Source organism: Geotrypetes seraphini, chromosome 3, assembly GCF_902459505.1.
Source record: "Geotrypetes seraphini chromosome 3, aGeoSer1.1, whole genome shotgun sequence".
Taxonomy (NCBI): Eukaryota; Metazoa; Chordata; class Amphibia; order Gymnophiona; family Dermophiidae; genus Geotrypetes; species Geotrypetes seraphini.
The window spans coordinates 241885337-241909079 of NC_047086.1; the positions used below are offsets into that span (position 1 = coordinate 241885337).

Consider the following 23743-nt stretch of genomic DNA (forward strand, 5'->3'; position numbering starts at 1 on the left):
TGCCCTAATGACCCAATTTCCTTATCTTGACCCTCGTAGGGATCCCACATGGGTATCCCATTTATTCTTAAAGTCTGGCATGCTGTCTGCCTCGATCACCTGCACTGGAAGCTTGTTCCAATGATCAACCACACTCTCTGTGAAGAAATATTTTCTGGTGTCGCCATGAAATTTTCCGCCCCTGAGTTTGAGCGGGTGCCCTCTTGTGGCCGAGGGTCCCTTGAGAAAGAAAATATCATCTTCCACTTCGACACGTCCCGTGAGGTACTTAAATATTTCGATCATGTCTCCCCTCTCCCTACGTTCCTCGAGAGTGTAGAGCTGTAATTTGTTCAGTCTCTCTTCATACGTGAGACCCTTGGGCTCCGAGATCATTCTGGTGGCCGTCCGCTGTCTTCCCTCCAAGGCCCAAGGTAGCCCGTCTGCTGTACAGAATCATGGCACATTGAAAATAGATGAGTCTAGTGGTGTCAGATTGGCCGAGATGGGAGGGGATGACTGTGGTTTGGTACAACTACAGTGGGAGTCGGGGTCTCGCGCTTTCCTGTCGTTCTGAACTCCTCACGCAGGGTCCAGTGGTACTGCAGGATCCAGAATGCTTTGGTCTTATGACATGGCTCTTGAGCGCTCAGCACTAGTGTGCAAAGGGTTACTCGGATAGGGTAGTTGCTACCATTTTAAGCAGTGAAAAGAAGTCGTCAGTTGCAGTGTACGCAAAGTCCTGGAAGTGTTTCCAATCCTGGTATGCGTTGGTCCCAGTGGTACTCGCCATTCTTCAGGAGGGCCTGAAAAAAGGCTTAGCGGTTGGCTCTCTTGAGAGTCCAGATTCCCGGGCTTTCTTGCTTCGGCCCCATGGGGGTTCTCTTGCAGCTCATCCAGATGTGGTTAGATTTTTAAAGGTCGAGTTATGACTCTGTTTTCCTTTGCGGTAGCTGTTTCTGATTCGGAATCTTAACCTGGTCCTTAAGGCACTTGCGAATCCACCCTATGAGCCACTAGACCAAGCTGCTTTGATGGATCTCACCATGAAGACAGTATTTTTGGTGACCATTATCTCTGCCTGGCGAGTGTCTCTGAATTTCAGATTTTGTTCTGTAGAGATCCGTTTCTTAGAATTACGGAATCCAAGCATGACTTTGTACACAGTGCCCTCTTTCTTGCCGAAAGTGGTTTCTAAACATAGAAACATAGAAGATGACGGCAGAAAAGGGCCACGGCCCAACAAGTCTGCCCACTCTAATGACCCACCCCCTAATTTCTTCCTTGAAGTGATCCCACATGCTTATCCCATTTTCTCTTGAAATCCAGCACACTGCTGGTCTCAATTACCTGCAGTGGAAGACTATTTCTAGCTTCTACATCAATCAGGAAATGTGCTTGCTGGCCTAAACACCCTCAGGTTCGAGAAAACAAGACAGGATGTTAAAATCTCTGGATGTGCGCAGGCTTTTTGCTGAGGTATTTGTAAGTCGCAAATGAATTTCGATTGTTGGCTCATCTGTTTGTCCTGGCTGGTGCGGTCCAAAAGGGTCGGCCAGCGTCAAAGGCAGTTATTTCCAGATGGATTCACATGGCCATTTCTTCCACCTATATCTGTGCCATTTCTTCCTCCTATCTCGGTGAAGGTCCTCTCCATGCGAGGCGTTGCTTCCTTGTTGGCAGAGTCTTTGGCGGTTTCCCCAGAAGAGATTTGTAGAGCTGCTACTTGGTTATCTCTGCATACATTCATGAAGGTTTAAAGGATAGACATGGCGGCCAAGTGGGATTCTGCATTTGGATCTTTGATTCTGGTTGCAGGCTCATCAGTCCCACCCTACGTTGGAGGGACTGCTCTGTTATGTCCAGAAGGTTTAGGAATAGAGTGGGGTTGTACAAAAGAGAAAGAATAGGGTCTTACTTCATTAATTTTCTTTCTTGTAAACCCACACTTTATTCCTAAAAATACCTTCGGGTAGCCTATTCTTTCTCATGAGAAATGATGTAGGAAGCTTCATTTGCATACTTTTGCTCCTCCTTTTACCTCTGGGCTGTCCTCCAATTCCTCAAAGTGTAACAAAGCAGGCAGTCATTCTTGGAGAGGACACAGAAGAGGGAAGGGTATGGGGATACTCCCCGAGAAATATGTATGATCTGCTCACATCAGTAACAATACAACAAACAATCGAATATTTTGAAAACAGAATAAACTAGTGAACAATTAGAAACAGCTTGCTCCAAAAGTGTGGGGCAAGGGGGCTGGGTTTGCCAGATCTGCGGTTATATAATGGCGGCTACGCTGTTTCATTGGGTCCATGAGGCACATGCGAAGAGCTATCGATTCGCACTGAGGGATTCCTGGCTTTCTGCTTACATTGGCTTATCTCTCAGGGCATGTGGAGAGGGGGTGTTCACTTGGGCTGTAAAATCTGGCTAGATGCATTGCATAAGGCCTGGAAGTGGTGGCAAAAACGTTGGGGGTGGGGAGGGGGTGGCGATGGACAACTTGGCTATGTCTCCGGTGCTTGGAAATCCACAATTCCTGCCAGGGTTGGAGGGGACTAGCAAATTGGAGGACTGATTTGGGCAGGGTAGATATCTAGGTCATTGCATGGAGGGCTTGGGTGTAGGATCTTTTCCCACACAGGACATTCTCAAAAAATGGTGGGGGATCCAATTCCAACCTTTTTTTCTCCTATTTAGAACAATGCCATTATTATCTTAGCAAACTCACCAAGTCGCCCCAGGGATGAACTTTTCTCAAGCTTGATCATTACTTCTGCATCTTCTCTCTTTTGCAAATTCTGTTTCCGTTGGGGAGGGCTACCTCCTTTATGGCCTCTTTGGCTCAGGCTTGGACTCTGGATCTGGGGGAAGAGGTCTCTGAGGGTTTTCTCCTGGGTTGTTTTGTTTCTGCTGCTTGCAGTTCCTGCAATGCCTGTTTGCAGGAAATGCAGTTTAAGAACTTGCATCAGACATATGTCACTATATGCTCGGGGACTAGAGCTGGTCTGTGGGAGTCCGATGAGTGTCAGCGATGTAAGCGTGCCAAAGGTAACCTTATACATATGTTGATTGAATGTGAAGATTTAGCAACCTATTGGACTGGAAGATTTGCAGTGTAGGGGGTACTCTTCATCACATCCATCACGATACAATGGTCTTATCAGATTCTGATTTTGGGTCATGTAGGTGATCTGGAGGAGCAAGGTTTGACAACTGTTCAGTGCACCTTTATAGCCATAGCAATCTTGCTGACCAAGTGGCACCTCATGTGGGAGTGGATGGCTGAACACTCCTCCGGCTGTGTAGGCATAGTCCGGGTTGATGTGGGAGATGACTCACTGGGAACTTTGGAGGAAGCGTCGGGACTAGAGGTCGAAGAAGAAGCAATACTGGGCACTGTGGCATGCCTTTCTGGAGGGGGTACTGGGGAGGGTGTGAGCGGGTCTAGTAGTCTGGCCACTCTGTGTTGCGTCATGACATAGAAGGTTGGGGTGGGGGTTGCTTGGGAGGGGTGGGGGTATTAGGGTGGGGATTCCTTCTATTTTCCACCAGGAGGGGGGGATGTGGGGGTCCAGGGCTGGGAATGGTGACAAGTTGTACTAAAAATCAAGGTTTTGTGTGTGGCATGCATTCTGATGTTCTGTTTGGTGTGAGAGGCAGTCTTGGGGGGGGGGGGGGCCTTCCCCCAGGGTGCCCAGGCATTATTCCTGCTTCTTGATATACATATTGTATATTTCTGCATTTGTATTGTTGCTCTCTGTCATTTGCATTTTGTTTTTCCTGCTGCCACAAATCTAATAAAAATTATTTACAAAAAAAATAGTGTGGGCATGTGTACAGACCCCCAGGACTGAACAATGCAGAATTCGTGGATCATAGAAACAAGAAGTCCAACTTGCTGATACTTGTTCATTCGACTGCTGTCTGCCTCAATAAAGTACCGGTAAGTTGGACTTCTTGATTTCCATGGTCTTTCTCCTCCTGCGATGAGTGGCGAATGCCTCTGAAAGTGCTCAGCCTGCTCAGCCAGCTTGATCAAGGGGGTGGTTCTTGGCCCACCATAGGGGGTGGTTCTTGGCCTACCACAGTGGATGGTTCTTGGCCCACCACAGTGGCAGTTACCCGCGGGTAGCCCGCTGAAATGGTGGGTGGGGGGGGAGTGCTCACTGCGGGCTTGGGGACAAAGCCATCCACTGCCCCGTGGAGCACTCCTTGTGGAGCAGTGATGGGCTTGTCCCCGCAGTTCAGGGAGGGAAGGTGCGCGGTCCCATCCCTACCTCCGACCAAATCTATCTCTCTCCCTCCCCCTTACCTTCGGCGCTTTAGAAAAGAAACTGAAGCCGGTGTGTGTGTGGGCGTAAGCTTCTCTTTGTCCAGCTCCATTCTGTCTTACAGCTTGGCTTTTGAGAAGGCATATTTGACCAGAAGAGGTTATTCTGGCTGGGTGGTTTTAACTCTGTTAAGCTCTAGGAATGTGTCCACGTCTCGCGCTTATGTCTGAATTTGGCGTTTGTTCGAGGGCTGGTGTGTTTTGTGCTCCGTAGCTCCCTTTCGATTGTCCTTGCCGCAGATTTTGGATTTCTTGCAGAACTATTCAAAAAAAGGGCCTTGCATGGTTGTCCTTTCAGGTGCAAGCAAGTGGCCTTGGCTGCTTTCAGCAGAGTGATTCAGGGGATGTACCTAACGGTTTACCCAGATGTGGTTTGTTTTCTGTGAGCAGTGCATCTTTTGCATCCTCCTGTGCATTCGCCAGTGCCCTCCTGGGATCTTAATCTGGACTTTTCAGTTTTGGTTGAGCCTTCTTTTGAACCCTTGGGGAACCTCTGTGTCCTCTCACCCTCGAAAATATCTCATCCTCTAAAATATCTGCTTGAAGATGTTCTTTTTTAGTGGCCATCACATTGGCGCAGTGTGTATCAGAGTTGCAGGTTCTTTCTCATCGGGCTCCCTTTTAAGTTTTTTTTTTTAAGGGAGCTTGTGGTCCTGCATCCAATTCCTTCCTTTCTGCCTAAAATTGTCACGCCTTTACATGTCAGACGGTAACCCTCCCGGTGCTAGGGAGTAGGCATGGTTCTTCATACCAGAGGCAGTTGCACAAATTAGATATCGGGCAACTGTTGCCTACTTATGCTAAGTGGACTCTGATGTTCTGCCATTCAGACCATCTGTTCATTTTCATGAGTGGTCCTCAGAGGGGAGGCAGTTTCCAAGGTCACCATCGCTCGCTGGATTAAGGAGGCTATTGCATTTGCATATCCGTTAAAGAAGGTGGTCCCTCCAAGCCTCACTTGACGAGGGGGCAAGCAGCCTCCTGGGCAGAACAGGTATTGGTACCCTCAGTGGATATTTGTGAAGTGCAATTTGGTAGTCTCTGCATTCCTTTCTGCGACATTGAGTAGACATACAATTGTGACAGGATGCAACCTTTGGCACAAGGGTTCTTCACACGGGGCTTCAGAGGTCCCACCCATAATGGTCGCTGCTTTGGTACTTCCCATTTTTCTGTGCTGTATGGAGGGGACACGAGAGGAGAAATTAGGGCTTACCTGCTAATTGTTTGTCTTTTAGTTCCTCCAGACTGGCACAGGACCTGCCCAAGGTTGGTCTGTCAGTTTGTGTAGAGTGCGGTGAGTGAAGATTTTTTGTTCTCTTTTTTGTTTTCCAGAGAAGATGGTGAGTTTGAGATCTTGGTCTGCAGTGGGAAGTAAGGCATTTCTTTTTGGGCAGCTGTTCTTGGTGTACTGGGTTAACTAGTGAAAGATATTAATATAGAACTAAATCTCTTCCAGAGAAGGGAAAATGGTAAAACTAGAGGGCATAAATTGAGGTTGCAGGGAGGAAGACTTAGGAAATTATTTTTCACAGAGAGGGTTGCGGATGCCTGGAATGCCCTCCCGAGGGAAGTGGTGGAGAAGAAAATGGTGACGGAATTAAAAAAGGTGTGGAATAAACACAGAAGATCTTAAATTAGAAAATGAATGGTATAAGTTAAAGAACTAAGGATGGTACTGGGCACGGTCTGTGTCCCAAATATGGTGATTCGGTACAGGATGGGCTGGGGAGGACATCAGTGGGAACTCCAGTAACTTGGAACATGAGGATGTTGCTGGCCAGACTTTATGGTAGGTATCCTGCAAATAATGGGATGATTGGATAGGCTGAAGTGAGCTTTTTTTTTTTTTTTTAGAATGGCAACTCCATTAGTTGGAACCTAGGACAGTACCAGATGGACTTTACGGACTATAGCTCAGCAATAACAAAGAAAAAAGACAAGTTAATTTAATCATGAATTTATAATGTTGTAGAGCATTACCTAAAAGTCTAGGCCTAGCAGTATTAAGATGATGCTCTCACCTGAAAGCCTAGCAATATCAGCATTCCATAACAAGCAGTCATGGTTGCTTTGGCTGAATTGTCATCAGTGAAGCTCTCTTCTTGCTGTTAGAAGCCTGTTGGAGCCGAGTTCCTTATCAGTGACGCTCCCAGGCTATTCAGACAGCATATCTGGCCAGACTGAATGGGGCTGTCTGGGATTTGAACTTTCACACACAAATCTTGATTTTTTTTCTCTGGTATTTGTTCATTCTGTCTAATCTAGATGTAACCTCATATTTTGAAGACGTGTATCATTTTCATATTTTGGGAACATGTACCATTATGTACCATTCTGTTTGTTTGGAAGGTGAACATTGTGCGAGAATGTTATAAAGGAAGCCCTCAATGTGTAATCTTTGAAGTTCAGCTGTGGGGGCTGACAGGTCGCCCAGCTTATCCCTTGGATTAGCTCCAAATGTCCAACCATTGAGAGTTTCCCGATCTATGAGGGCAGGATGTAGTTTGTTTTCCATGGTGAAGTATGATTTCTTTTCACTTCTTTGTAAATAAATGCTATATTCATTTCTTAGAGGAAGCGTGAGTGTGTGTAATACTGTTTTACCATAAAAGTCAGTGGGCTATTAAATTGTTTTGGTCCTAGCTTCATGTAACCTTTATAGTTAGGCAAAACAAATGTGTATAACTAATGGACAGAATCGATGGGACCATTCAGGTCTTTATCTGCCGCCATTTACTGAATTACTATGTTAGTATTGAGATATGTGTGTGTGATTCCTCTGGTTTCTATATTTATGAAGCATTTAAAAAAATGTTCATGGCAAAAAGAGCGGCTTCTCTGCTGTTTGGGATTTGATAACTTTAGGGGGACTTCCCACTTATACCTATGTCTTAAGTCATCTGTTCTCAATCTCCATGTGCTGCTAGAAGAGCATAAACTCCATTTGTGCCGGTCTGGAGGGACTAAAAGAAAGAAAATTAGCAGCTAAGCCCTAATTTCTCCTTGTTTAACTGGAATAAATATAGTATGAAGTTTAACTGGCTATGAATGTTGTTTTGAAAACATACGTATTACTGTTCCAAAGGCCTGGTAAGTATTGTGTACACCGGTATTGCAAAATTTCTGCCCTGAATGGAGGAAGTTGTATTCACCAAGTATCTGAAAAAATTTGGGCAAATGGTATTCTTCATATATAAAGGTGTTGAAGTCCTTGGAATGAGCTATATATTGTGAAAATGTACTTGTGAATAAAATAAAAAATAGCAGAATAATCCATTTTTAGCTTGTCCTACAGACCTCTACATCTGTGTTTAAAATTTGTTCAAGTCCTTGGTTTTAATACTTTGAATAACCTTATTTTTAAAACAGGGAGTATTGATGGTTGGTCCACCAGGAACTGGGAAAACACTTCTTGCAAAAGCTGTGGCTACAGAATGCAAAACAACATTTTTCAATATTTCTTCTTCAACACTTACCTCTAAGTACAGGGGAGAGTCTGAAAAGCTTGTTCGTTTGCTGTTTGAAATGGTAAATATTTATGATGGTAGCTATATATGACTGTGCACCTGTTTGTACAGGAGTCTATGGGGTAGATGCACAAAGTCTACATTTCTCAGACTGATTTTAGCCTGTATAACTGAAATGTTATTTATCCCAGGACAAGCAGGCAGCCTATTCTCAACATGTGGGTGACATCATCCACAGAGCCCGGATGCGGACAGCTTCGCAAGCAGACTTGCTTGTAGAACTTTTAGAAAGTTTGTGACTACCGCACCGCACATCTGCGTGTGCCTTCCTGCCCAGTGCAGGGAGCGCATTTCCTCAGTTCTCAGTATTCCATGGAGCCGAGAAGTCTTGTTTTCGATGCTCTGCGCTAGACTCAGTTCTAAACTTTGTGCTTTCTCTCACCGCAGCTCATGTTTTGTTATTTTTCAGGGTCACTGTGTTTTTTTGTTCGTTTTCATTTCTAAAAAAAAGAGAGACTTTAATTTAAATTTTTTTTTGTCACGGTGGAGCCTGCTTTGCGGCCTCCACTGGCAGGTTTTAATTTTGCTGAGGCCATCTTTCCATCTATGTCCAGGCCGGTCACAGGCTTCAAGAAGTGTAGCCATTGCCAGCGCGCGATTTCCCTCACTAACCCACATAGGTTGTGTGTTCAGTGTTTGGGACCTGACCCTCGTCCGGAGTTGTGTACTCGCTGTGTAACCTTCAACCTTAAGCCCGCAAGCGTCGTCGAGTTCAGGTGGAGAAACTCTTTGGTGGTATGGATCCCCTTGCCCCGACCTCGACCTCGCATCCGGTCAAGCTTCTCACAGGGGTTCTTCCTTCTGCCTCAATCTCGACCTCGTCTTTGATCAAGCCTACCTCATTCGGGACCTCATCCTCGAGTAAATCTGCTAAGTCTTCTCCTGATGAGACGCTTGCCTCACTGCCTCCCTCAGGTCAGGTGCCAGCAGTGGTTATCAAGCTGCCTGTCTCTAAGTCGAAGAGTCGTTCTTCCTCAGAGACTGTTGCTGCAACAAAAGTGCCAGATCCTCCAGTCTCGGAGTCACGTTTGGAGGCTCTGATCCAGACCATTTTGGATCGTCTGTTGGGGAATATCCGTGCAAAACATACTCCTGCCTCAACTCTGCTTCCTGAAGTCCAGCCTGAGCACTCAGCAGTAATACCTGGAGTTGAGTCCTTGGCTGGGCCTTGAGCTGAATCTCCTCACTCTATACAAGCAGTCGAGTCCTTGGGAGTGCCTCGAGAGGATTCAACACTCTGTATGCAAGGAGTCGATTCTTTGCGAGTGTCTCTTCTGGAGCATAAGCACGCTATTCAAGGAGCTGAGTCCTTGTCAGTGCCTCGAGATGCCTCGACATCAGGAGCTTAATCTCTTGTGGTGTCTCGATCTCCAGCCTCCAGCCCTCATTCCTCGTATAAGGCATCACCCTTCCTGAGGCATAGGGCAAAGACTCCTCAATTTTCTCAGCGAGACCTGCCTGGTTTGAGGCACAGTTCTCCACATCAGTCGAGGCATCCATCAAGGCTCCTCTTCTCGAGACATGCCTCGTCTCTCTCCACCTCGAGGCTTTCTACTCTGAAGTCGAGGACGCCACCTCCATCTGCTTCTCCTGCGAGGCATTCTTCTCCCAGTGAGTCGTCTATATTTGCATATTCAGGTCTCAGGTGTGAGGGAAGCTTCGCTCTTGTTCTCTGCTCTTCGAGGCGCTTCAAGGTCACCTTCCCTTCGAGGTCAGCCTACTTTGGAACAGATATCCTTTTCTTCTTTCCTACGTCAGATGAGTAAGGAACTCAATATTAATTTGGATTCTGATTCCAAATACACTACTATTTAGAAGAAATGGGTATGTCTTGACCTCCTGCGGAGTCTCTTAAAATACCCATTAATAGACTTCTTTCTCAAACTTTCAAGAGGAACCTTGAAACACCTAATGCCATTCCTGCTGTACCAAGCAAGCTGGAATCCCATTACAGAATGGTCTACTACAAGGGCTTCGAGAAATCTCAATTATCCCATCAATCCCTTCTCGTGGAGTCCTCTCTGAAAAGGAACAAACCCTTCCAAGGTTTATGCCACTGTCCCTCCTGGAAGACAGGGCAGGATCATGGACAAGTTTGGTTGCCATTTGTATCAGAATTCTCTGAGGGCAACTAGGGTTTTGAATTACAATTTTATCTTCATTTCTTATTTCAAGCATTTGGTTGACACACTGACTGCATATTTCAAGTATGTTCCTCAACACCGTCTTGCAGGTTTTCAGAATACCATTACCACTCTGAATGCATCTCCTTCAGTCTTCCTATGATGCATCTGAGCTTTCCTCAAGGGTCACTGCCTTTTCAGTGTCTATGCACCAGCTTGTCTGGCTTTGCACTGTTGACATGGATCCTAATCTTCAGGATCGCCTCGTCAACATTCCTTGTCAAGGCAATGACTTGTTTGATGACTCCATCGAGGAGGCCACCAAGAAGTTGTCTGAACATGAAAAGTCATTTGCTTCCATCATCCGTCCTAAGCCTTCCACCTCTAAGGGCTTCAGGCCTCTACCATCTTACCAGCGGCATTTCCCACAGAGGGCAGCTCCTTATACCAGAGCACTTCCTAAGATTAACAACCACAGCGGAGGCAGCAGAAACCTCAGACTCCTGCTGCTCCTAAGGCTTCAACCTTTTTGACCATCTAGTACAGAGCATAAACTCCATTGTTCTGCCTCTGTCCTCTCCCCTTCCCATTGGAGGTTGTCTCCATCATTTTTACCATCGCTGGGAGATGATTACATCAGACCTCTGGGTACTGTCTATCCTCAAGGACGGATACTTTCTTCGTTTCCTCCAGATTCCACCAGATCTTCCTCCAAGAGAGTATCCTTCCAATCCATCCCAGATCACCCTTCTTCAGGAAGCTCAAGCTCTGCTTCATCTCTGTGCCATTAAGGAAGTTCCCTTGGAACAGCAGAGCAGGGGGTTTTACTCCCATTACTTCCTGGTTCCGAAGAAGATGGGCAACCTGTACCCCATCTTGGATCTCAGAGCACTCAACAAACTTTAGTCAAAGAAAAATTCTGCATGTTGTCTATGGCATCCTTATATCCCCTTCTAGATCAGAACGATTGGTTATGCTCTCTAGATCTTAGAGGCTTACACTCAGATTCCCATTCATCCAGCCTCTCGACAGTTCCTCAGATTTCGGGTGGGAAATCTGAATTTCCAATGCAGATTGCTACCCTTCAGCCTGGCTTCCTCCCCAAGAGTGTTCACCAAGTGCCTGGTGGTGGTAACAGTAGCTCTGCGGAGCCATGGTCTACAGGTATTCCTGTAGCTGGACGATTGACTCATCAAAGCTTCATCATCTCAGGGGTTATTGTAGCAACCCAACAGACTATTTGAATCCTTCAAAATTTGGGGTTCGAGGTCAACTTCCCCAAGTCCCAGCTACAGCCCTCTCAAATGTTGTAGTTCATTGGCGCTGTCTTGGACACTATCCAACTCAGAGCATTCCTTCCTCAGCAACGTCAGGATGCTCTCCTTCATCTCTGTCACAAAGTGTCTTCACTGCCGACAATTTCAGCAAGACACATGATGGTTCTACTAGGTCACATGGCGTCTACCGTTCATGTGACTCCTTTTGCCAGACTTCACCTCAGAATTCCTTAGTGGACCCTGGCATCCCAGTGGGCACAGACTTGCGACCCACTCTCTCAACACATCAAAGTGACTCCTTCATTGACACAGTTTCTCTGCTAGTGGATGCTCTCTTCCAATCTCTCCAGAGGTTTACTGTTTCAAACACCCCCTCATCAGGCAGTCCTCACGACAGATGTCTTGACCTATGCTTGGGGGGCTCAGCTCGATGGTCTCTGTATTCGAGGCCTTTGGTCCAGCACAGATTATCAGTGTCGCATCAATCTGTTGGAACTCAGAGCGATCTTCAATGCTATCAAAGCTTTTCAGCATCTTCTTCACGACCGGGTAGTCCTTATTCGAACAGACAACCAAGTAACCATGTATTATGTCAACAAACAGGGAGGAACTGAATCTCTCCCTCTTTGCCAGGAAGCTCTGAAGGTTTGGAATTGGGGCAATCCTTCACAACACCTTCCTGAAAGCTGTCTATATTCAAGGAGATAAAAACTATCTGGTGGACAAAATGAGTCGTCTTCTGCAGCCTCACAAATGGACACTCAATTCCTTGCCTCTCCATCACATTTTTGCTCCAGGATATACTCCTCACCACCTCGAGGCAGATGCTTTCTTTCTGGAATGGACGACTCTGTTTCTCTATGTGTTCCCTCCATTCCCTCTGATTCTTAGGACTCTTGTCAAACTCAAAGAGGAGCATGCCACCATGATTCTGATAGCTCCTTGGTGGCCCAGGCAACCTTGGTACTCCCTTCTACTTCAACTCAGCACCAGGGAGCCTCTGCTTCTACCAGTATTTCCATCTCTCCTTACACAGAGTCAAGGGTCTCTGCTTCATCCCAACCTGCAGTCTCTACACCTGACAGCTTGGTACCTCTTCACTTGACTGCCTCACTATAGTTGTCTCAATCTGTACAGGACATTATAGAGACTTCCAGAAAACCTGCCACTAGGCAATGCTACCATCAGAAATGGACTGGGTTTTGTGCTTGGTGTACCATTCATCACAAGGAGCTGCAATCTACCTCCTTGTCTGCAGTTTTGGATTACCTGTTGCACTTATCTCAATCAGGCCTCAAATCCACATCCATTCGAGTCCATCTCAGTGCAATTGCTGCTTTTCATCAGCCTGTCGAAGGGAAACCCCTTTCTGCTCATCCTGTGGTTTCCAGATTTATGAAAGGACTTTTCCATGTCAAACCACCTCCCGTGGTTTGGGATCTCAATGTTGTTCTTGCTGAATTGATGAAGCCTCCTTTTGAACCAATGGCTTTGGCTCATCTGAAATATCTCACTTGAAAAGTGTTTTTTCTCATTGCACTCACATCAGCTCGTATGATCAGCGAGCTACAAGCTTTAGTTGCAGACTCGCCTTTCACAGTATTTCATCATGCCAAGGAGGTCCTCCATACTCATCCTAAATTATTACCTAAAGTGGTTTCAGAATTTCATCTCAATCAGTCTATTGTACTTCCAGTGTTTTTTCCAAAGCCTCATTCTCATCCTGGAGAATCAGCTCTTCATACTTTGGACTGTAAACGTGCTTTGGCTTTCTACTTGCAAGCACTCAAGCACACAGATCTGCTCCTCAACTTTTTGTCTCCTTTGATCCAAACAAGTTGGGACATCCAATCTCCAAGCGTACCATCTCCAAATGGTTAGCTGCTTGCATCTCTTTCTGATATGCTCAGGTTGGACTGCATCTACAGTGTCGAGTCACAGCCCATAAAGTCAGAGCCATGGCGGCATCAGTAGCTTTCCTTAGATCTACTCCTATTGAAATCTGCAAAGCTGCCACTTGGTCCTCGGTTCATACATTCACCTCTCATTATTGTCTAGATATTTTTCCAGATGGGATGGCCATTTCGGCCAGGCATAGAAACATTGAAATAGTGCCATGGCCCATCTAATCTGCCCACCCCAATGACCCTCCCCTACCTTTCTCTATGAATAGATCCCACGTGTCTATCCCATTTGGCCTTAAAATCAGGCACGCTGCTGGCCTCAATAACCTGAAGTGGAAGACTATTCCAGCGATCAACCACCCTTTCAGTGAAAAAGAATTTCCTGGTGTCCCCGTGCAGTTTCCCACCCCTGATTTTCCACGGATGCCCCCTTGTTGCCGTGGGACCCTTGAAAAAGAAGATATCTTCTTCCACCTCGATGCGGCCCGTGAGATACTTGAATGTCTTGATCATGTCACCCCTCTCTGCGTTCCTCGAGTGAGTACAGCTGCAACTTATCCAGCTGTTCCTCGTACGGGAGATCCTTGAGTCCCGAGACCATCCGGGTGGCCATTCTCTGGACCGACTCCAGTCTCAGCACATCCTTACGGTAATGCGGCCTCCAGAATTGCACACAATATTCCAGGTGGGGCCTCACCATGGATCTATACAATGGCATAATGACTTCAGGCTTACGGCTGACGAAACTCCTGCGTATGCAACCTATGATTTGCCTTGCCTTGGATGAAGCTTGCTCCACTTGATTGGCAGTCTTCATGTTCTCACTGACGATCACCCCTAAGTCTCGTTCTGCTTCAGTTCTTGTTAGGATCTCGCCATTAAGGGTGTAAGTCTTGCATGGATTTTGGCTGCCCAGGTGCATGACTTTGCATTTTTTGGCATTGAAGCTGAGTTGCCAGGACCTAGACCAGCACTCCAGTAGGAGTAGGTTGTGCATCATTGAATTAATGTCTGTTGTGCTTTTGCCCACTACATTGCTTAGTTTGGCGTCATCGGCGAATAATGTTATTTTACCTCGCAGCCCTTCTGCCAAGTCTCCTATAAAGATGTTGAATAGGATCGGGCCCAGGACCGAGCCCTGCGGCACTCCACTGATTACCTAAGTCATTTCGGAGGGGGTGCCGTTCACCACTACCTTCTGAAGCCTACCTCCAAGCCAGTTCCCAACCCATTTCGTCAATGTGTCGCCCAATCCTATAGAATAAAAGAATTCATAAAAGAGGTATTCCTCAAGGTTCCATTTTATCACCTCTTTTATTCAATATCTTTCTATCACCACTTTTAAGCTTATGTCAATCCATCGGTTTTACAGTTTTTGGCTATGCCGACGACATTCAGCTACTTCATCCTTTAGACCCGAGTAATATTAATGAAATTCAGGTAATAAACAATAAACTTGATCATGTTACACCTCTAATGATTAATTCACATTGGCTTCCAATAAGCCATCGAATCAAATTCAAAATACTACTTCTAGTTTTCAAAGCCCTAACTTACAAGGAACCGCAGTTCATTACCCGGATGCTTACTCCATTCAGCGCAGCTAGGACTCTTTGATCATCCTCCAATAATTTATTAACAGTTCCATCTTTGAAAATAATCGGAACCAGAAGACAGGATATGTTTTCGGTTATAGCACCTCTTCTATGGAACTCCATTCCTCAATTTATTAGAAATGAAAAAGACCTTGTCTCCTTTAAAAAATCCTTAAAAACTTATCTCTTCAAAGATGCTTTTAATCTATGATTTTCTCAACCAAAATTTTTTTTTAACTTGCTATTTTAAAGTCCTATTCCCCTTATGTTATTTTCCTTTATATGTTCTTCAACTCCTGAAAAGAAATTGTAATTTCTCCCTTTTTTTCTTCCCTATTCATGTATTGTCTTATTTAGTTTGTCTTTTATTTATTATTGTATTAGTTGTTATATTTTAATTTGTATTGTTCATCGCTTAGGAAATTAAATAGGCGATTTATCAAGCATTAATAAAACTTGAAACTTGAAACTCATCTTGCTCAGCAACCTGCGGTGTGGTACGCTATCGAATGCTTTACTGAAGTCCAGGTATATGATGTCCAGGGACTCCCCAACATCCAGCTTCCTCGTCATCCAGTCAAAGAAGCTGATCAGGTTGGATTGGCAGGATCTCCCCTTAGTAAATCCATGTTGACGGGGATCCCGTAGATTCTCCTCATTCAAGATCGTATCCAATTGGCGTTTGATTAGAGTTTCCATTAGTTTGCACACTATTGATGTGAGACTCACCGGACTGTAGTTTGCCGTCTCCATCTTGGAGCCTTTCTTGTGGAGTGGAATGACGTTAGCCGTCTTCCACTCCAACGGGACGTTACCTGTACTAAGGGAGAGATTGAAGAGCGCGGATAGCGGTTCCGCCAAGACATCACACAACTCCCTGAGCACCCTGGGGTGTAGGTTGTCAGGCCCCATTGCCTTGTTAACCTTAAGCTTTGACAGCTCGCAGTAGACACCGTTGGGTGTAAACTCGAAATTACTAAACGGGTCATCTGCATCAACCCTTGTCTGTAGCTGAGGGCCGAGTCCTGGCGCCTCGCGGGTGAAGACTGAGCAGAAGTATTCATTTAACAGTTGGGCTTTTTCCGAATCCGCCTCTACATAGTCTCCGTCTGGTTTCTTAAGACGTACTATCCCGCCTGAGTTCTTATTTCTGTCACTGATATACCTGAAGAAGGATTTATCTCCTTTCTGGATGTTCTTCACTAGAGACTCCTCCATGTGGAATTTGGCCTCCCTAACTGCTGTTTTGATGGCTTTTGACTTGGCCAGATAGACTTCCCTAGAGTCCTGTTTCCCTGATTGTTTGTAAGAGATGAATGCTTTTTTCTTCTCCTTGATGAGGTCCGAAATCTCCGCAGAGAACCACTGTGGCTTATTGTTCCTTCGCCGTTTACTTACTGATTTAACATAGCGGTTTGTTGCTTCTTGTATGGTGGCTTTCAAAGTCGACCACATTTCTTCAACGTTATCTGTTTCTGCTTGGCTTTGTAGCGCCTGGTGAACGAAGTCTCCCATTTCTTTGAAGTTTATGTCCTTGAATTTGAGGACCTTGGTCAGTGTGGTAGATTTAGTGAAACCTTTCCTGAGATTGAACCATACCATGTTGTGGTCACTGGAGGCCAATGTGTCGCCCACCGAGACTTCTGTGACACTTTCTCCATTGGTAAGTATCAGGTCCAGTATTGCCTGATCCCTTGTTGGTTCCAACACCAGTTGCCTGAGTCTTGCTCCCTTCATAGAGTTTAATAGCCTCCTGCTGCTGCCTGAAGCAGAGGAAAGCGTGTCCCAATCCACATCAGGCATGTTGAAGTCACCTAACAATACTGTGTCCCCACGCAAGGTGATATTCTCTATATCTCCGATTAATTCCATATCTAGGTCATCCTGTTGTCTTGGGGGGTCTGTATATTACGCCAAGATACAGGCATTTGTCCTTCCCTCTGGCCAAATTTGCCCAAAGGGATTCCCCAGTGTAGTGGACATCTGTGATTCTGGTGACCTTAATGTCATCTTTAGTATATAATGCTCCTCCCATTTTGCCCTCCCTGTCCCGGTGAAGCAAGTTGTAACCCAGTATGACCATGTCCCACCATGTCTCGGATATCCCTACCACATCCAGGTCGGCATTCCTCATTTCTGTTTCTAATTCCAGGATCTTGTTTCCCAGACTGTGGGCATTTACGTACATAGCCCTCCATGTTGTATGTTTGTTATGTCTCGGTGGGGATGTTCCCGCTTGAGCTACTTGGACACCTTTAGCATTATTCGCATGTTTTGTACTTTCCCTAGACCCAGAGTTACAACGTGCACCTATCCCGGACTCCCCAGACCCAGAACTACAGTGTGTTCCTATCCCAGACTCGGAAATGTGTGTACCCTGTGGGGGTATTCCCGCTTGGGCTACTTGAACTCCTTTAGTACAATTTGCAATGTGTGTTCTCTCGCTGGACCCAGAATTACAATGTGTACTCCCTCTAGACCCAGAATTACAATGTGTACTCCCCCTAGACCCAGAATTACAATGTGTACTCCCCCTAGACCCAGAATTACAATGTGTACTCCCCCTAGACCCAGAATTACAATGTGTACTCCCCCTAGACCCAGAATTACAATGTGTACTCCCCTTAGACCCAGAATTACAATGTGTACTCCCCTTAGACCCAGAATTACAATGTGACCCAGAATTATAATATGAGCTAACCCCAGACTCGAAAGTGTGTATACTCTTCCCTGACCCAGATCGGTGTTTACTTACCTTAGTCTCAAAAAAGTATTGGCAGCTTAGCTCGCCAGGTAGGTTGTTTGTGCCCGTACCCTCCCCCAACTTACCTAGTTTAAAGCCCTGTGTAGTAGGCGGGCTAGACGGTGTCCAAGGACGTTCTTCCTTCTTCTGGTCAGATGTAACCCATCTGGTCCCTGTAGTCCTTGCAATGCCTCTCCATGGTGCAAGAACCCAAAGTTCATCTCCTTGCACCATCCCTGCAGCCAGTCGTTTGCCCTCTGGATGCGATCCTCCCTGGCACTGCCCTTGCCCCTTACTGGGAGGATCGAGGAGAAGACCACCTGCACAGCCATCCTCCTCAGCTTCTCACCCAGGGCTCTGAAGTCTTCAGGTATGCTCTCCGGGGTGCTCCTGGTGGTGTCGTTGGTTCCGACGTGGATGAGAATCATGGGGAAGTGGTCACGGGGCTTGATGAGTCTGTCCAGGCAAGCGGTTACATCCCGGATCCTGGCCCCTGGCAAACAGCAGACCTCTCTTGATTGCAGGTCTGATCTACAAATTGGACTCTCGGTGCCCCTGAGCAGCGAATCCCCGATGACCACCACTCTGCGCTTCTTAGGGGTGGGCCGATCTGTTGACTCCGGAACTGGAACCATCTGCTGAACAACTTCCTGTTCCTTGTTGTCAAGACATTCCTGTAGCAGCTGGTATCTGTTCCTCAGGGTGATTTGTGATGTCGATGTAGAGCCGCCTTGTATGTGAGAGAAAGAGACAGAATAAGGTCTTCTGTGTTTTCCTGTGGAGGAAGTCACCAGCTGCCAGGAATCAGCGTCCCCAGCCACTTCCTGTATTCCGACGGTTGGTCTCAAGTTTGCAGGTTTGGATGCTTTGGGTGTCTCTAGGATGGTCTTGTCAGGTTCCTGTTCGGCGATCTGAGACAGCTCCTGGATGACTCCATCAATGAAGGTCTCGTCGTCTCGGATACATCTTAAGCGCTGAACCTCCTCTCTCAGGCTCCTCAGCTCTAGCAAAAGGCTTTCATCTGGCTGATCAATTCCTTCCGTCTGTGTGGAGACTGAGACATCTTTGAGGGGTTGGCCTCGGCCTGCACAGAGACCTCTGCCCTCCGTCCTGGCTTCCCTTCCATCTGTACAAAGACCTTAGCCATCCCTTGGGTACTTTCGGTGACTGGACTGCCTGTCTTGATAGAGATTATCTCACCAGCAATATTAAAGAAATATTTCACCTGCTTTGGACCATTTATACTTTCATTTGTCAAAAAGAGTCTCCTTACTGGGACCTTACCCAAGGCATGGAAATCAGCTGTAATTCTCCCTATTATAAAGGATCGTAAAATTAGTCTTGATGACCCTACTAATTACCGCCCTATCGCCAACATTCCGTTTTTAGCAAAAATTACTGAAAGGGTGGTATTCAATCAATTATCAGATTTTGTCGAGTCTACAAACGTTTTGCACCCTAATCAAACTGGTTTTAGAAAAAACCACAACACTGAATATTCTTTAATAGGTCTGACCACAAAAATTATTTATCATCTTGACCACCATGATTCCGTTATTCTTTTTTCCCTTGATCTCTCAGCTGCTTTCGACACTATCGACCACTCGCTTTTATTGGACCGATTACAAAATATAGGTGTCTGTAATACTTCATTACAATGGTTCACTTCCTTCTTAGCCGATCGTTCTTCAACAGTAAATTTCAATAATGCAAACTCTAAACTATTCTCTCAGAATTACGGAATCCCACAGGGCTCCATTCTTTCTCCACTATTATTCAACGTTTTTCTTTCACCCTTACTTAGTTTGAGCCAATCTATCGGTTTCACTATTTATGCGTATGCTGACGACATTCAGCTTGTTCATTCATTTAATCCCGAAAACATCAATGAAATACTTGCAATTAATCAAAAACTTGAAAAAATAAAAAACTGGCTTTCACAAAACAAATTAGCATTAAACATTACTAAAACTAAAGCCTTATTTTTTCCAATGAAGCAAGGATTAACATTGTCAACGCCTTTTCTAATAAGCAACCTACCAATTAAAATAGTATCATCACTAAAATTACTAGGAGTCACTATTGATGACAAATTCTCATACCATGAACATATCAGCAATGTGGTAAAATGCTGTTTTTTTCGCTTGCGCCTAATCCGTTCGATGTCTAAATTTCTGGAACCTAAATCATTGAATATTTTAATACACTCTTTGGTCATGTCCAAATTAGACTATTGTAATTCACTCTTATTAAACATTACACAAAAAGAAAAAAAACGTCTTCAAATAATACAAAATACTGCAGTTAAAATCATTCATAATGGCAAAAAATACGATCACGTAACACCCTTTTTAATAGACTCACATTGGCTCCCGATTAATCAACGAATAACCTATAAAATATCACTTCTAATTTTCAAAGCTCTACTCAATAATGAACCTTTATTTATAGATCAACTATTAATTCCATATAGCTCGTCCCGAGCATTAAGATCAACTGCTTTAGGAACACTTACTGTACCTTCTCTAAAGATCATCGGAACCAGACGTCACGACATATTTTCAGTCATGGCTCCCCTCACTTGGAATGCCCTTCCTTTATACATTAGAGTAACCAAAGACCTGAACTTATTTAAATCAAATTTAAAAACTTTCCTTTTTAAAACTTCTTTTAATATTTAAAACCTTCTCACTTAATATTATTTTTTAATCCTTTTTTTTTTTTTTTCAGCAATTTTAAATAATTTCTATTTCTTTTTTTCTCAACTTCTCTTAATATGACTTTTTAAACCCCCAACCCTAATGTTTTTTCCTCTTTCATATTTTCCATTTCTTCTCCTCTGAGAAACGCAATATGTAACTTTAACCTACTTTATCCCTTCCCATTGTTTCTCAAATTTGTCAGTATTGTCTGTCTGAAGTTTTTATGTACCTCTTTTAAAACTATGTATAGTATTTCTTTTTAATTGTTGCTCGCTTAGTACAAAATAGGCGATTTATCAAAATCAATAAAACTTGAAACTTGAAACTTGAAGTCTTGCTGCTTCTAGTTCTACCTGCCATTTACAAAAGTTGTTTTTTTTTTTTTATATATATATTTGTTAGGATGGGGGCTGTTAGGTGTTGTCAGAAAGTGTTGAGGTTGGAGGGATAGAGGTAGCTTGTTAGTTCTTGGTCTGGGAGATAGAGCAGTGTTACAAAATTTATTCTCCTGAATTGCCAACTCTCCCTCCATCCCATACTACTTAGCTTGAAGGTCACCCACATGTTGAGAATAGGCTGCCTGCTTGTCCTGGGATAAAGCACAGTTACTTACCATAACAGGTGTTATCCTGGGACAGCAGGCAGCTATTCTCACAACCCACCCACCTCCCCTGGTTGGCTTCTCTGCTAGCTATCTGAACTGAGGAGACGTGCTCCCTGCACTGGGCGGGAAGGCACTCGCACATGTGCAGTGCGGCAGTCACAAACTTTCTAAAAGTTCTACAAGCAAGTCTGCTTGCGAAGCTGTCTGCATCCGGGCTTCGTGGATGACATCACCCATATGTTGAGAATAGCTGCCTGCTGTCCCTGGATAGCACCTGTTACGGTAAGTAACTGTGCTTTTTGAGAGCAATGCATAGACTTTTGGCTTTTGCTTTACCTGTATGGAAGCAGTGACCAACAATTCCTTGTAATGCTAAAATCAAAAACAACTCCCCCCCCCCCAAAAATCTGTTCTGACTGAAAACTACCGACAGCTCTGAGCTGCTGATAGTCCTGTGCTAACTATCCTATCAAGTGCCTGAGCTCTGATTTGGCTTGGGCACTGACAGGCAAATCAGCACTGGCAGCAGCCCTCCTTTAAATCCAAACCACAGCCATGTTTTTGGAGGAGAGTGGTTTGTTATTTGGAGGGTCTTTTGGCTTTTCTTTAGCTTGTTTTTTGTTAGATAAATATAAGATGTTCCGACTCTCTAATCGTTTTCACCGGCTTTTGGTATGGAAGGCAGGGGTATTGGCTAAGACAGTAATCCTGCAGGTATGGACTGTTGCTGAACCCCTTCCTTTTGGGCTTGGTGGATTCGCCTGCATGCTCTCATGTTGATGGAAAGGGAACAGATGCGTACTTCCTTTAAACAGAAAAATATTTTTTTGAAAATCTGGGGACCTTATCTTGATTCTTTACCACACAGAGCTAGAAGTTTAGTGCTTAATTCCTTTTGATACATATTGGTATGATTGCTGGTCCGTCATGGGTTGGGGATGGTTGCTGTGGAAGAGGCAGAACCCCCTTTTTTTTCTTTTCTTTTTTCTTGTTTTTGGGATTTGTTTACGTTTTGGGACTTCTATGACCCTTTGTTTTTCCTTTCTTCTAGGGCTGGGGTCTTTAAGGAACCAGGGCCTTAGCTACTTCTCATTTGCTGTAACCTGCTTGCCTGATGTCTTGGGGGAGAGGGGATTGGAGGGGATTTTCTTTTTGTTCAAGGGGGGTGGAAAGTATTGTGGTGGATGTGTGGTTAAAAACCATAGTCATCCCCTTGCAAACTTAAAAATTCTCTAGCCGTTCAGAGGACCCCTGACCCGCCCCCCCCAACCTTGATGGTCCAGTGTACCTCTGATTCCCCTCCCTCCCTCAGCCTGACCTGAATGCCAGTCCAGGCCCCCTAGCAAGCACATAGCCCTTGTGGCTTAGTGAAATCCCTCCTTTCCCCTCATACCTATAGTTGGAGGCAGTAGGAAAACCATGTGCCCCTGTCAAAATTTTGGTGCCCTGCTCTTCCCAGTTCATCCTGGGATGCATTGGGAAGAGCCTAGTTACCTTATAAGAAAGAAAAAACCCTTATGGTAACTGCGCCTCTCCCAGTTCATCCCAGGATGCACCGAACAGGCCTGGGCACCACCATTTTGACAGGGACAGGCGCAGGAGAGGGTGGTGGCTTTCCTTCTGCCTCCAACTATAGGTTTGAGGGAGGTAGAAGGATTTCACTAGACCATCAGGACAATGTGTTTTCAAGGGGGCCTGGCTTGGGTCCTAGGGCACTGGGCATTCATATTGGGTCCATTGGGGAAAGGTCAGAGGGGACCACTGGGGAATTTTTCAAGGTTGTAGGAGGAGTTCAGAGGAGTCTACTGGATTACCAGGGAATTTTTTGTTAGGAGTCTAAACTGCACAGCTCTTGTGGGCATGTGTCACTTAGGCATTTACCGTTCAATGCTCAACATTTAACAGCACGCATATAATTTGTATGCTTTTAGTGTTGAGCATTGATTGGTAAATGCAGACTGGTGTTTCTCTGGGTGGCAAGTCAAATGGGTGGCAAGTCAAATGTGCATGCAGACAATTGCGCACACGACAATTGAGCGCAGCTACAACTGAGCGAACGATAATTGTGCACAGCAAGTGACAACACATTCGTGCTTGGGCAGGAAATTTGACCAATACAATGACTCGCATGATATTCACGTAAGGATGTAAGGAACGTCACTGTCATACATTTTGTAAGTGCAATTTTATCACTATGGTTACCTAGGCTGAGAATATGAGTCATGTGAATGCATTTTCGTTACTATGGTTATGTTGGCTCCTTTGATATGTGCCGACAACAGCATGCCCTTCTTTTGCTGCCTGACTGTTAGAGGTAAAGATCTGGGTGAGTGTTATCTCGCTAGAACTTTCTCTGTAACAGGTATTTGTCTTGCGTGGATTTGACTTGCTCTTGGTGAGAGCGACACTACTTCTGTAATGCTCTGGTTATTTATTGATCTGGAATATAATGGGTCTATAGTTAAAATTGTGAACAACCAGAAACAGATTGTGTGACATCTGAAATGTTGACTTGCCACAGCAACAGAGAAACACCAGGAGGGGACAGGGGAGGGATGAAGCAGGTTAGCTTGGGTCAGATGAATAGACACTGGGGGTATAGGAAGGAGGCACTAGGGGCAGCGGACCACAATACTGCAAACACAATACTAAATATAGACCTATGCGCATTTGTCTTGTGTGCTTTGTCATAAGAACATAAGAATTGCCGCTGCTGGGTCAGACCAGTGGTCCATCGCACCCAGCAGTCTGCTCCCATGGCGGCCCCCAGGTAAAAGACCAGCCCTATCTGTGTACGCTCCGGTTCAGCAGGAACTTGTCTAACTTTGTCTTGAATCTCTGGAGGGTGGTTTCCCCTATAACAACTTCCGGAAGAGCGTTCCAGTTTCCCACCACTCTCTGGGTGAAGAAGAACTTTCTTACGTTTGTACAGAATCTATCCCCTTTTAACTTT

At 45.2% G+C, this 23743-nt stretch overlaps 1 protein-coding gene across 4 annotated transcripts in view; it reads left to right on the plus strand.

The window, feature by feature from the left end:
- The window catches only part of KATNA1 (katanin catalytic subunit A1), a 171582-nt gene that overhangs the window by 106277 nt on the left and 41562 nt on the right, over positions 1-23743 (plus strand). For 3 of the 4 annotated variants that reach the window (XM_033937758.1, XM_033937761.1, XM_033937759.1), the window contains exon 7: positions 7685-7843. The exons of the other annotated variant lie outside the window; for it this stretch is intronic. In XM_033937758.1, the coding sequence (XP_033793649.1) occupies positions 7685-7843 (159 nt within the window). The remainder of the gene's footprint in view (positions 1-7684; positions 7844-23743) is intronic. 4 annotated transcript variants of the gene reach the window in all.